Source organism: Rhinoderma darwinii, chromosome 11 (genome assembly GCF_050947455.1).
Source record: "Rhinoderma darwinii isolate aRhiDar2 chromosome 11, aRhiDar2.hap1, whole genome shotgun sequence".
NCBI lineage: Eukaryota > Metazoa > Chordata > Amphibia > Anura > Rhinodermatidae > Rhinoderma > Rhinoderma darwinii.
Window position 1 is genome coordinate 71,196,061 of NC_134697.1, and position 12,255 is coordinate 71,208,315.

Genomic DNA, 12,255 nt, shown 5'->3' on the forward strand with positions numbered 1-12,255 from the left:
GCGTGTTCTCGAGAGATCACGCTGTGTCGTCACTCACAGGTCCTGCATCGTGTCAGACGAGCGAGGACACCGGCACCAGAGGCTTCAGTTGATTCTGCAGCAGCATCGGCGTTAGCAGGTAAGTCGATGTAGCTACTTACCTGCAAACGCTGATGCTGCTGCAGAATCATCTGTAGCCTCTGGTGCCGGTGTCCTCGCTCGTCTGACACGATGCAGGACCTGTGAGTGACGTTACAGATCTGCACTGCCAGAAGCTGGGCGTTCTGAAGAGAAGTGGATGATACTTCTCATCAGAGCGCCCAGCTAGTAAAAGTATTAAAAACGCCCCGATGTACGCACATAATACACGCCCACTTGGACTTTTACTTTTAAACACACCCACTTGGACTTTTGCAAGCCTCATTTGCATAACTACAAAAATGCTCATAACTTGGCCAAAAATGCTCGTTTTTTAAAAATAAAAACGTTACTGTAATCTACATTGCAGCGCCGATCTGCTGCAATAGCAGATAGGGGTTGCAAAATCTGGTGACAGAGCCTCTTTAAAGCTATGCACACCTTTGAAATCGTTTTTTATTTTTTTAAATAATCAGTCAGTGTGTTTTGTGCAACTTTCTAAATAAATACTTTTTATTAAAAACTATGTTTACTTTTTGAGATGCAGTTGCTTTGTATTCTGTATACAGAGCAGCTGTATCTAGCGCTGAGACCTGAATCCATCAGGTCAGTGGGACTGACGGGTTCAATGTCAACAGGGACACGCAGGATCCACCTGTTATCGATCACATCTAAGTTATGAACTGTCAGACAAATGGCAGGATCCGCTGACATTGAACCCATCAGTCCCACTGACCTGACGGACTCAGGTCTCAGCACTAGATATGGCTGCTCTGTATACATAATACAAAGCCGCTGTATCTCAAAAAGTAAAAATAGTTTAATAAGGCTCCATTCACATGTGCGTCAGGGCTCCGTTCAGGCGTTCCATCTGAGCATTCCGTCAGAACGAAACCCTGACTGAATCAATATTGTAGTCGACTGCGCTTTTCATTCCGTCAAAACGACGGGACCCTTGCACAACAGTGACAAATGGAAACCATTTCCCCCGGATCTGTCACCATTGAAATCAATGGTGATGCCAACGGAAACCTGTGGTTTCCGTTTGTTTCAGTCAGGGTTCCATTCTGATGGAAAGCTCAGATGGAACGCCTAAACGGAGCCCCGACGCAGATGTGAATGAAGCCTTAAAGAGGCTCTGTCACTAGATTTTGCAGCCCCTATCTGCTATTGCAGCAGATAGGCGCTGCAATGTAGATTACAGTAACGTTTTTATTTTTAAAAAACGAGCATTTTTGGCCAAGTTATGACCATTTTTGTATTTATGCAAATGAGGCTTGCAAAAGTACAACTGGGCGTGTTGAAAAGTAAAAGTACAACTGGGCGTGTATTATGTGCATACATCGGGGCGTGTTTACTGCTTTTACTAGCTGGGCGTTGTGCATAGAAGTATCATCCACTTCTCTTCACAACGCCCAGCTTCTGGCAGTGCAGACACAGCGTGTTCTCCAGAGATCACGCTGTGACGTCACTCACAGGTCCTGCATCGTGTCAGACGAGCGAGGACACATCGACACCAGAGGCTACAGATGATTCTGCAGCAGCATCGACGTTTGCAGGTAAGTCGATGTAGCTACTTACCTGCAAATGCTGATGCTGCTGCAGAATCATCTGTAGCCTCTGGTGCCGACACGATGCAGGACCTGTGAGTGACGTCCCAGATCTGCACTGCCAGAAGCTGGGCGTTCTGAAGAGAAGTGGATGATACTTCTCATCAGAAAGCCCAGCTAGTAAAAGTAGTAAACACGCCCCGATGTACGCACATAATACACGCCCAGTTGTACTTTTACTTTTCAACACGCCCAGTTGTACTTTTGCAAGCCTCATTTGCATAAATACGAAAATGGTCATAACTTGGCCAAAAATGCTCGTTTTTTAAAAATAAAAACGTTACTTTAATCTACATTGCAGCGCCTATCTGCTGCAATAGCAGATAGGGGTTGCAAAATCTGGTGACAGAGCCTCTTTAAATGTAATTACAAGGTTTCACCAAACACACAGATTTTTAGTAAAAAAAAATAAATTATTTCAAAGGTGTACATAGCTTTTCACATAATCTGAACAGGGTTTAAAAGGGCAACAAATGGTAAATGTGCACTATGAAGGCACTGAATTCTGTGCCCATTTGACATTTATTAACACTTTAGTGCATTTCAGTGCCACCATGGTGCCCATTTGCCACTTATTGCCCCTTTAGCATCCTTCTGTTTGGTGGCCCCTTGATGCCCATTTGCCATTTACTGCCCCTGTAGCCTTTAGCAGCTTTTGCTACAGAAGAACAATAAAGGGGCAACAAAATGGCAAAGGGGCTTCAAGGGGGCACTGAATAGAAGGACACTAAAGGGGCAATAAGTGGCAAATGGGCACCGAGGTAGCACTGAATTCTCTGTCCATTTGCCCTCATTGCCCTTTTTAGACCCCGATCAGTTCCCCCATTCAAAGTCCAGTCAGTGACTGACCTGCTGGGCTTCTGGCAAACACTGCCTGCTAGAGTTGGAGCCTCTCTGGAGAAAACATTTCCTCGGTGTCCCCACCAGCCCTGGAAACGCACAGGAAGTGCAGTGTCTCCTCCCTGTCTTGCGTCCTGAATGATGTAATCATGCCTGTCTCGTCATTCAGGATGCAGGCAGGGTAAGCGGATGAGTGGTGGCCAGGGAGCGGGGCAGCCAGTATTGAGGTTGATGCAGTAAGTGGCACCTGACCCGCTGGCACCCCGAGTTGTGGCCATGGCGTGGGGCATGTACACCCGGTTGCGCCCCCCCTTACAGTGCGACGGGTGGCGCCCTGTGCGACCTCTCTGGTCGCACGTACCTATGGCCAGCCGTGTGTGTGTGTGTGTGTGTGTGTGTGTGGTGTGTGTGTGCTTATCCCTTTTGCTTTCTCTGCAACTTGACCAAATTATTTTTGTCTGTACAACACTAAATTCTTCATAAAGTATTTTCATAAACTCTGTGATTTGTGTTAAGTTGTTTCTAGTGATGTTGTACTTCGCGACCATTTTCTCCAACTTTTAAATTTGTCCTGTTTTAGGATTTATAAAATCTAAAATTCAAAGTACTTACCCTTTCCTTCATTCATTGCTTTTATTTTTTTTATTTCATTTAGGGATTATTCCCGGGTGATCCATTATATCTAAGTGTTTTGAAACATGCATTAGTAATATAAACTTTCTTTTTTATTGTTCTCCAAGTCACCCATGTATTCTTGAAACAAAGTGGTTTGATTAATTCTTAAATTCTTATATCTAGTGTGTAAAGTCCCTTTCAGTGTATATTTTCTTAATAATTCTTCCTTTAGTTTTTATACCTCTCTTCATTGTTCAACCTATGTAATATCTATCTGCATAAACAAGCCATATTGTACTGTGGCAATGACACTCCTCCTTTCAATTCATATAAATTGTTACGTCTTCTCACTGACACCCTTAGCCTTGTTTGGGCCCAGATGAATTTTATAAAAATGGCATTAAACAACTTTATGTTTTATAAGGCTAGACAGCATCTGGAGCGGGTACAATAGTCGGAGGAAACAAATCATTTTTATTATGTTTATCCTTCCAAAGAGTGACATTGGCAGATCTTATTATCTATATAATTCTTTCCTTGCTTAGTATGGGTTGAAAATTATCCAAATATATTTAATATGGGTCCCTAAATATGGCTCCAATAATATGTTTATTTTGAATTTAAAACTCAGGGACAGCATCAACATCTCCAAATTATTCTTCTGTATTTTGAATCCAGACATATTACCAAACCATTTTATAACCTCCATAGCTGGGCCAATGACCTCTTCGGCATTGCCCTTAAACAATAATAAATTATCTGCAAACATTGTGATCTTAATCTCTGCATACTAATTTTGATACCTCTAATTTTTGCAAGTTTTTTTATCTGGCTAAAGGTCAGATTAAACAGTATTTGAGACATTGGGCAACCGTGCCTTTATACAATCTAAATTAATCCCACACTAAGCCCCGTGTACCTATCCAAGTGTATGGTGTTCTATACAGAGCTTGTATACAGTCAAAAAAATTACCATTTAACCACCTTCTCTTCTGTATCTGGTTGAGCCAGGCCACTAAGCCACCATTCCGTTTCTTAACAAATCCTATTTGAAGTTCCTCAATTAGGTCTGTCATGTATCCTGCCAACCAGGTAGACAGAACTTTAGTTAATATTTTTATGTCACAATTAATAAGATAAATTGGTCCACATGAGGCTGGATATTGGACATCCTTTCCTATTTGTGTGTGAATATCTTCAATATAGGCACTATTTCCCATAGGTAAGAATTCTCTTTTTACCATACATTGAGTTAAAAAGATCTGAGAGTATAATTTCTATCTTCTCCTCCATGACTTTCCTGTGTATCCATCAGGATCAGGTGTTTTATTAGCTTGCAGTGATCTAATTGTGGTCTTTATCTCTTCCCATTAATTGTTACGTTTATCATCTCATTATCTTGAGTAGGGACCATGCTTATTTTCAGGTCACTAAGGCTTTGTTCACATCTGCGCCAGGGTACCGTTCCGACGGAGCTTTCCGTCGGAACGGGACCCTGACTGATACAAACGGAAACCAAAGGTTTCCGTTTCCATCACCATTGATTTCAATGGTAACGGATCCGGTGCCAATGGTTTCTGTTTGTCTCAGTTGTTCAAGGGTTCAGTCGTTTTGATGGAATCAATAGCGCAGTCGACTACGGTATTGATTCCATCAAAACGACGAAACCCTTGCACAACTGAGACAAACAGAAACCATTGGCACCGGATCCGTCACCATTGAAATCAATGGTGATGGAAACGGAAACCTTTGGTTTCCATTTGTGTCAGTCAGGGTACCATTCTGACGGAAAGCTCAGACGGAATATCGGAACGGGACCCTGGCACAGATGTAAACGAAGCCTTAAAAAGGGATCCACTTCCTCACTTTGTAAAGATCTTTATAATTTTATTAATTTGAATGGGATGAGTATGTCTAACCTCCTTCTGACCTTTTAATTACATAATATGAACTATCGCCTCACTACTCTTCACCGGGTTGGCAAGGAGCCATCTGGACCTATTCACAAACTTAACCATTTCATAACCAAGGGTATTTTGAGCTTTGAGGCCTAGAGCAAAATTTCACATTTTGGAATGCTACATTTTTATAGGTGATTTTTTTTCTTCTTAGTCTATGGAAATATGTTTTTTCATTTTTTTTCCGGACACATGATACTTTTTAATTTTTAAAAATTGGATCTGATATTTTTTTAATTGTGAAGTCTTATTTAGGGAAAAATGGGAAGAAATCAAAAAAATAAAATAAATTTATTCTTATTATTTTCATATTCTTTTCTAAGGTAGTTGTTCTAATGAATATTATTTACCCCAAAAATCTATCCCCTAATTCTCTTGTGAAGTTGAGGCCAAATATATGTACATCATCTAAGATATTACGCCGCTATAGCTCTACAAGAGCAAAGCCCCCATTTTAGTATTAGATGACCACTCTCAATAAAATGAAATTATACTTCAGTTGACTATCACAGAAAAGGGTTGGACTGTCAAAATGATAGCTCGAACCAGTTGTTTGCACTGTTCACAGGAGTGAGCAGTGGCATTAAACAGAGCACATAAAATGGCAAAGACTACGCAAGTAGCCCATTATTTTAACTGGAACAGGAAGGTAGGGGTTAAAGAGGATCACTAGTTTATTAATTCTCTATCTCCTCGCCAATCTAATAGGCGCTATGATGATGATAACTACAGTGTAAAAATTTCAAAAACATTTATTATTTGCAAAGTTATGAACATTTTTCTAAATATGCTTATTTGGCTAAACTTGCCAAATAGGAGGTGACTATTTATTTTCACTGTGGGCGGTGTAATGTTTTCTGCATGACTCTGTCCAATCATCATACAGCTTCTCCCCCTTCCCTGCCCAGCAACACAGTGTGATCATATAGAATATAGCTTCCATTCCCGACCTGTGTTTTCAACTGGTGATATCTCTGGTTGTTTCACAGCTAGAACTGCGATCCTGGTGTCATATGAAAGATTAGAATCTCCTCTTTCATATGCCTTCACAGTTGTAGGTGGTCCACAGCCGAAGATATGGCTGTTTTAAGTGATCCCCTTCCCTTCAGCCTCAGTCTCTCACACTGTGTGAAGCAGCTTCATGCTGATAGGACGGCGTCAGAGGCTGTGAGGAGGCTCCACCTCAGGAGAATTGCTGGTGTTGACACCCACTTGTCTAGTATAGCATCATTTGCATATTTATAAAAAAGCTCATAACTTTTAAAATAATACTTTTTGTGATACAATTTTGGGACATAATTTTAGTATTATCAGTGTGACAGCGCCTATTCGATTAGATAGTAGATTGGGCATTAGTAAACTAGCGACATAGTCTCTTTAATAGCTAATAACTTTCAGACACATACATGTCTGTTTTGTGTCCGCAAAAAATGGACACGTTTGTCATGCATTGCAGTTCCGTGTGGCATCCATATGTGTTTGGTGTGGCATCAATTGTTGATGTCTGTTTATGTACACATTTCTTTATTTGAAATTTTTATTTTTGAGATACAAATCAGCTGTATCTTATGCTGAATCCTGTTCCCGTCAGGTCCGCCAGACTGACGGGTTCAGTGAAAGTGGGTACTACGTGTCACCTGTTATCCATCACATCTAAATTCGTAACTTATATGTGATCGATTACAGGTGGATCATGCGTGTCAGAGACACACAGCACCCGATGACACTGAACCTGTTAGGTCCGCGGGTCTGACAAATTCAGGTTTTAGCGAAAGATACAGCTGCTCAAAAAGTAAAAATAATTTTTAATAAAAACTAATTTGAAAGTTGCACAAAATACACTGACATATTTTTAATTTAAAAAAATTGCTTTCAAAGATTTACATAGCCTTTAAGGAGGGAATTTACAGAGACAGTTACCACATATCTCTTTTACACCACCTATAGTTAAGGTTATTGAAGCATGAACAGAGATTAATCCCTTAACCATAAACCACGTAGATGTACGTGGTAGCCGTTAAGGGAAAGTATGGAGCGGGCTCCATACTCAGTGGGTGACGGCTGTGATATACAGCCGACAACTCACTGCAACGGGCAGAATCAAAGATCACTTTAATTCCGCCAGTTTAACACCTTAAATCACGGCTGTAACATTTAAATTGTTAAAATCAGGGGGGGGGGCAGCCCCTCATACATGCACTCCCCAGTGACGCGATCAGGGTGGTGCCTAATGTAGGCCCCCAGGTCTGCCATCTTTGTATTCCCTTGAAGCCCAGCCTCTGTATCTTGCACTGAGACCTGAATCTGTCAGGTCAGCGGAACTGACGGTTTAAAGAGGCTCTGTCACCAGATTTTGCAACCCCTATCTGCTATTGCAGCAGATCGGCGCTGCAATGTAGATTACAGTAACGTTTTTATTTTTAAAAAACGAGCATTTTTGGCCAAGTTATGACCATTTTTGTAGTTATGCAAATGAGGCTTGCAAAAGTCCAAGTGGGTGTGTTTAAAAGTAAAAGTCCAAGTGGGCGTGTATTATGTGCGTACATCGGGGCGTTTTTAATACTTTCACTAGCTGGGCGCTCTGAAGAGAAGTAACATCCTCTTCTCTTCAGAACGCCCAGCTTCTGACAGTGCAGATCTGTGACGTCACTCACAGGTCCTGCATCGTGACGGCCACATCGGCACCAGAGGCTACAGTTGATTCTGCAGCAGCATCAGCGTTTGCAGGTAAGTCGATCTTACCTGCAAACGCTGATGCTGCTGCAGAATCAACTTTAGCCTCTGGTGCCGATGTGGCCGTCACGATGCAGGACCTGTGAGTGACGTCACAGATCTGCACTGTCAGATGCTGGGCGTTCTGAAGAGAAGAGGATGTTACTTCTCTTCAGAGCGGCCAGCTAGTAAAAGTATTAAAAACGCCCCGATGTACGCACCTAATACACGCCCACTTGGACTTTTACTTTTAAACACACCCACTTGGACTTTTGCAAGCCTCATTTGCATAACTACAAAAATGGTCATAACTTGGCCAAAAATGCTCGTTTTTTAAAAATAAAAACGTTACTGTAATCTACATTGCAGCGCCTATCTGCTGCAATAGCAGATAGGGGTTGCAAAATCTGGTGACAGAGCCTCTTTAAGTGACAGCGAGTTTTGTATGTCTCTGGCACGCAAGATCCAACTGTAATCGATTACATCTAAGTTATGAACTTAGATGTGATCGATAACAGCTGACACGCAGGACCTGCTGTCACTGAACCTATCAGAACCGCTGACCTGACAGGTCTCAGCGCAAGCAGCTGTATCTCAAAAAGTAAAATTAATTTTTAATAAAAAAGTAATTACAAAGTTGCACCAAACACACTGATACACAGTTTTATTTTTTTTTTTAAATAAACATTTTCACATGTGTACATAAACTTACTTTATTACATTAAATTGATAGTTTAAGCATGGTAAAAAGGCACATTTTTTTTGTCTAGGTAATACTTTTCAGTTTTCAATAGTATTATACTATACATTCTAAACATCATAAAAAACATCAATGTCGTTTCTACAATTGCAACGTAATAATAACAACTTATAACTAGATTGTTTTTTTGTTTTGTTTTTGAGAGAAAAAAATTCCAAACAATGAGGTTGATACAACTTTTCAGTTTTCTACTATGTGGACCCTTCCTGAATGCACACACTACTACAGATAATGGCAGATGTGAAGAAGTTACCAATACCTGTGCCGTTATATCATGCAGTACACATAGCCCCAGTGGATTACCTGGAAGAGATGGAAGAGATGGCAAAGAAGGATCACAAGGAGAAAAGGGAGACCAAGGTAACTGACCAATACTATAATACAGCAATTCAAAGTTCAATGCTATTAATTATTGTAGCTAACTTTTCCAGTATAAGCAAATTTAGTAGGCAGAAAGATAAATTACAACAAGACAAGGCCAAATATATACAGTGATTTTAGAAAATGTAAAATCTACAGCAATAAAAAAATATATATATCATTGGCATTTTCCAAAAATGCTCTTAGAGATTGAAGAACCATTCCTGCTCCATACTTCCCCTTCCCGGTTATGACGTAACTGTACGTCAAATTTCGGGAAGGGGTTATAGGTAATTTTCTGATGACACATTCCCTTTAAAGAACTTAATTTGTATAGCCTTAAAGGGGTTGTCCACTATCGGACAAATGATGATCTATTTAACAGACATGATATCACCTGACTCCCGGCCCCCGCACTGATCAGCTGCTCCAGGGGCCTGTGGGCATCGGATGTTATTGCCCATTATGCTATGTATGGAGCTGGAAGCAGTTGGCTCCGTACATAGCATAGCGGCCATGCTGCAGAACTTCAGTACTGCAGCTCGGCCGCTATTCCGTGGACGAAACTAACTGCTTCCGGCATGTACGTCCGGTGCCCGGAGGCGGCTAGAGCGACATAACGGTGCAGGGTCAGGGTGTCGGACACCCACCGATCATATACTAATGACCTATCTGGTGGATAGGTCATCAGTTGTCTGGTAGTGGACAACCCCTTTAAGGACAGAAAGGAAAAGTGACATGATCGAAGAAAAGACCAATATGCCCTATCTGAAATTAGTCGGGGAAAAGATCAGAATCAATGTCAGAAAATATTATTTTAATGAAAGAGTGAGGGTATGTTCACACACAAACTGAAAATACGGAGCTGTTTTGAAGGGAAAACAGCTCCTGATTTTCAGATGTTTTTCTAGCAACTCGCGTTCTTCGCTGCGTTTTCGCAGCATTTTTTACGGCCGTTCTTGGAGCGGTTTTTCAATGAAAAACAGCTCCAAAAACGGCTCAAGAAGTGACATGCACTTCTTTTTCATGGGCATTTTTTTACGTGGCTGTTTTTCAAAACGGCCACGTAAAAAATAGCACCGTCGGAAGGCGTTCTGCTTCCGATTATTCGGCCGTTTTTCGGCCGTTTACGGCCCAAAAAACGGACGAAAATAGGCTGTGTGAACATACCCTTATAGATGCTTGCAGAGGTGTAATCAAAGGCTCATGCGAAATTTCTACTTAGACCACCCAATTATTCTTTACAGCTAAAGACTGCAGCCAACCTTAACATTCAGCTGCATCGATGGGTCTACTAAGTGACCCATCGATGCAGCACTGACCTAGGGTCTTAAAAGATCAGGGGCAAAAGCCCAAAGACATTATTTTGTCATTCCAAAAAAATAATAATAAATAAATAATTATATATATATATCGGAGACCGCATATCTGTAAGACTACGACCCCCATAGGTACGCCACACAAATAGAATTCGATACATTGTCTCAACAGACAGTATCGTACGATAGGCTTAAATACTGCCGGCTCAGAAAACAGTATCACACATAAAATTAGATACAGCAATCCAGCAGACAGTATCACATGATAGGCTTATATACTGAGGCAGAGCAGACAGTATCACACATGATAAGGTTAGATACAGCCGCTCAGCAGACAGTTTCACATGATAGGCTTAGATACCGCGCCTCAGACAGTATCATTTAGGATAGGATTAGATACATCGGCTCAAAAGACTGTTTCACACATGATAGGATTAAATACATGACCCCAGCAGACCGTATCACCAGAGGCGTAGCTAGGTTCTCCAGCACCCAGGGCAAAGATTCAGTTTGGTGCTCCCCCCCCCGAACCTCTTTCCCGACATCTCCTTCCCCCTCGCCATGTTTGTTTTCTCTACCAATCAATTACTTGTCATTTCTTTTCCACATTTCTTTTTATGTAACCCAAGTATAAAAACAGCTTTACATTTTACAAGCAATATAGTTCTATACACAACACCAGAACCAAGCTCAGTACATATATACAGCCCCAGAAACAAGCTCACTACATATATACAACACCAGCACAAATACAGCTCAATTTAGTGCAACCCCTGTCGTATAGGCACGTACGGCGTAAAACTACAGCTCCCAGCATGGCCCGAACAATGGTAAGGATATGCTGGGAGATGGTGTTTCACAAAAAATAAATCATATCATAATCATACCACCCATCATCTCGCTGCAGATCACACAGTGACTACGGTGCTGATTAGAACATTTACATTAAGTGACTCACCGGTGACGTCTCAGATTCTAGTTCTTTCTCTCCACCCAGTTCAGACCTCTATGACGACTTCACCCGATCACAGACCATTTCTGCAGTTTGCCGCTCACATGTCTTCAGCAGCTTCTCACTTTTCCAACATTTCTGCACCTATAAATAAATATAAAGTTATCATTATACCACACACTACGCCCCTAAATATAATAGCGCCATACACTGCACCTCTAATTATAATAGCACCATACACCATGTCCCACACACACTGTGCCCCCTCTAGATAGTGCCTGCCATAGAGCCCCTGTAGATAGTGCCCCCATATAGACCACCCCTATATATAGTGTCCCACAAATAACTCCCCCTATAGTGCTCTACAGATAGCCCACCCCTGTATATAGCCCCCTGTAGATATAGCCCACCCCTGTATATAGAGCTCTACAGATAGCCCAACCATGTATGTAGCCCCCTGTAGATATAGCCCACCCCTGTATATAGTACTCCACATATAGTCCACCCCTGTATATAGTGTTTCACAGATAGCCCACCCCTGTATATAGCCCCCCCTTGTACATATAGTCCACCCCTGTATATAGTGCTCCACTAGATAGTCCACCCCTGTATATATTGCTCCACAGATAGCCCACCCCTCTATATACTATATACAAGGGTGGGCTATCTGTGGAGCACTATATACAGGGGTGGACTATATGTACAAGGGGGCTATATACAGGGGTGGGCTTTCTGTGGAGCACTATAGGGGGAGCTATTTGTGGGATACTATATACAGGGGTGGGCTATATCTACAGGGGACTATATACAGGGGGCTATATCTACAGGGGGACTATATCTACAGGGGTGGGCTATCTACAGGGGGACCATATCTACAGGGGGACCATATCTACAGGTCTGGGATATACACAGGGGGGCTATATCTACAGGGATGGACTATACACAGGGGGGCTATATCTACAGAGGGGGGCTATATATAGGGGGCTATATCTACAGGGGTGGGCTATACACA

At 41.8% G+C, this 12,255-nt stretch overlaps 1 protein-coding gene across 1 annotated transcript in view; it reads left to right on the forward strand.

The window, feature by feature from the left end:
- Positions 1-12,255, forward strand: part of LOC142663238 (pulmonary surfactant-associated protein D-like) — a 31,941-nt gene that overhangs the window by 2,937 nt on the left and 16,749 nt on the right. The window contains exon 2 of the mRNA XM_075841734.1: positions 8,756-8,972. Coding sequence (XP_075697849.1) covers positions 8,756-8,972 — 217 coding nt within the window. The remainder of the gene's footprint in view (positions 1-8,755; positions 8,973-12,255) is intronic.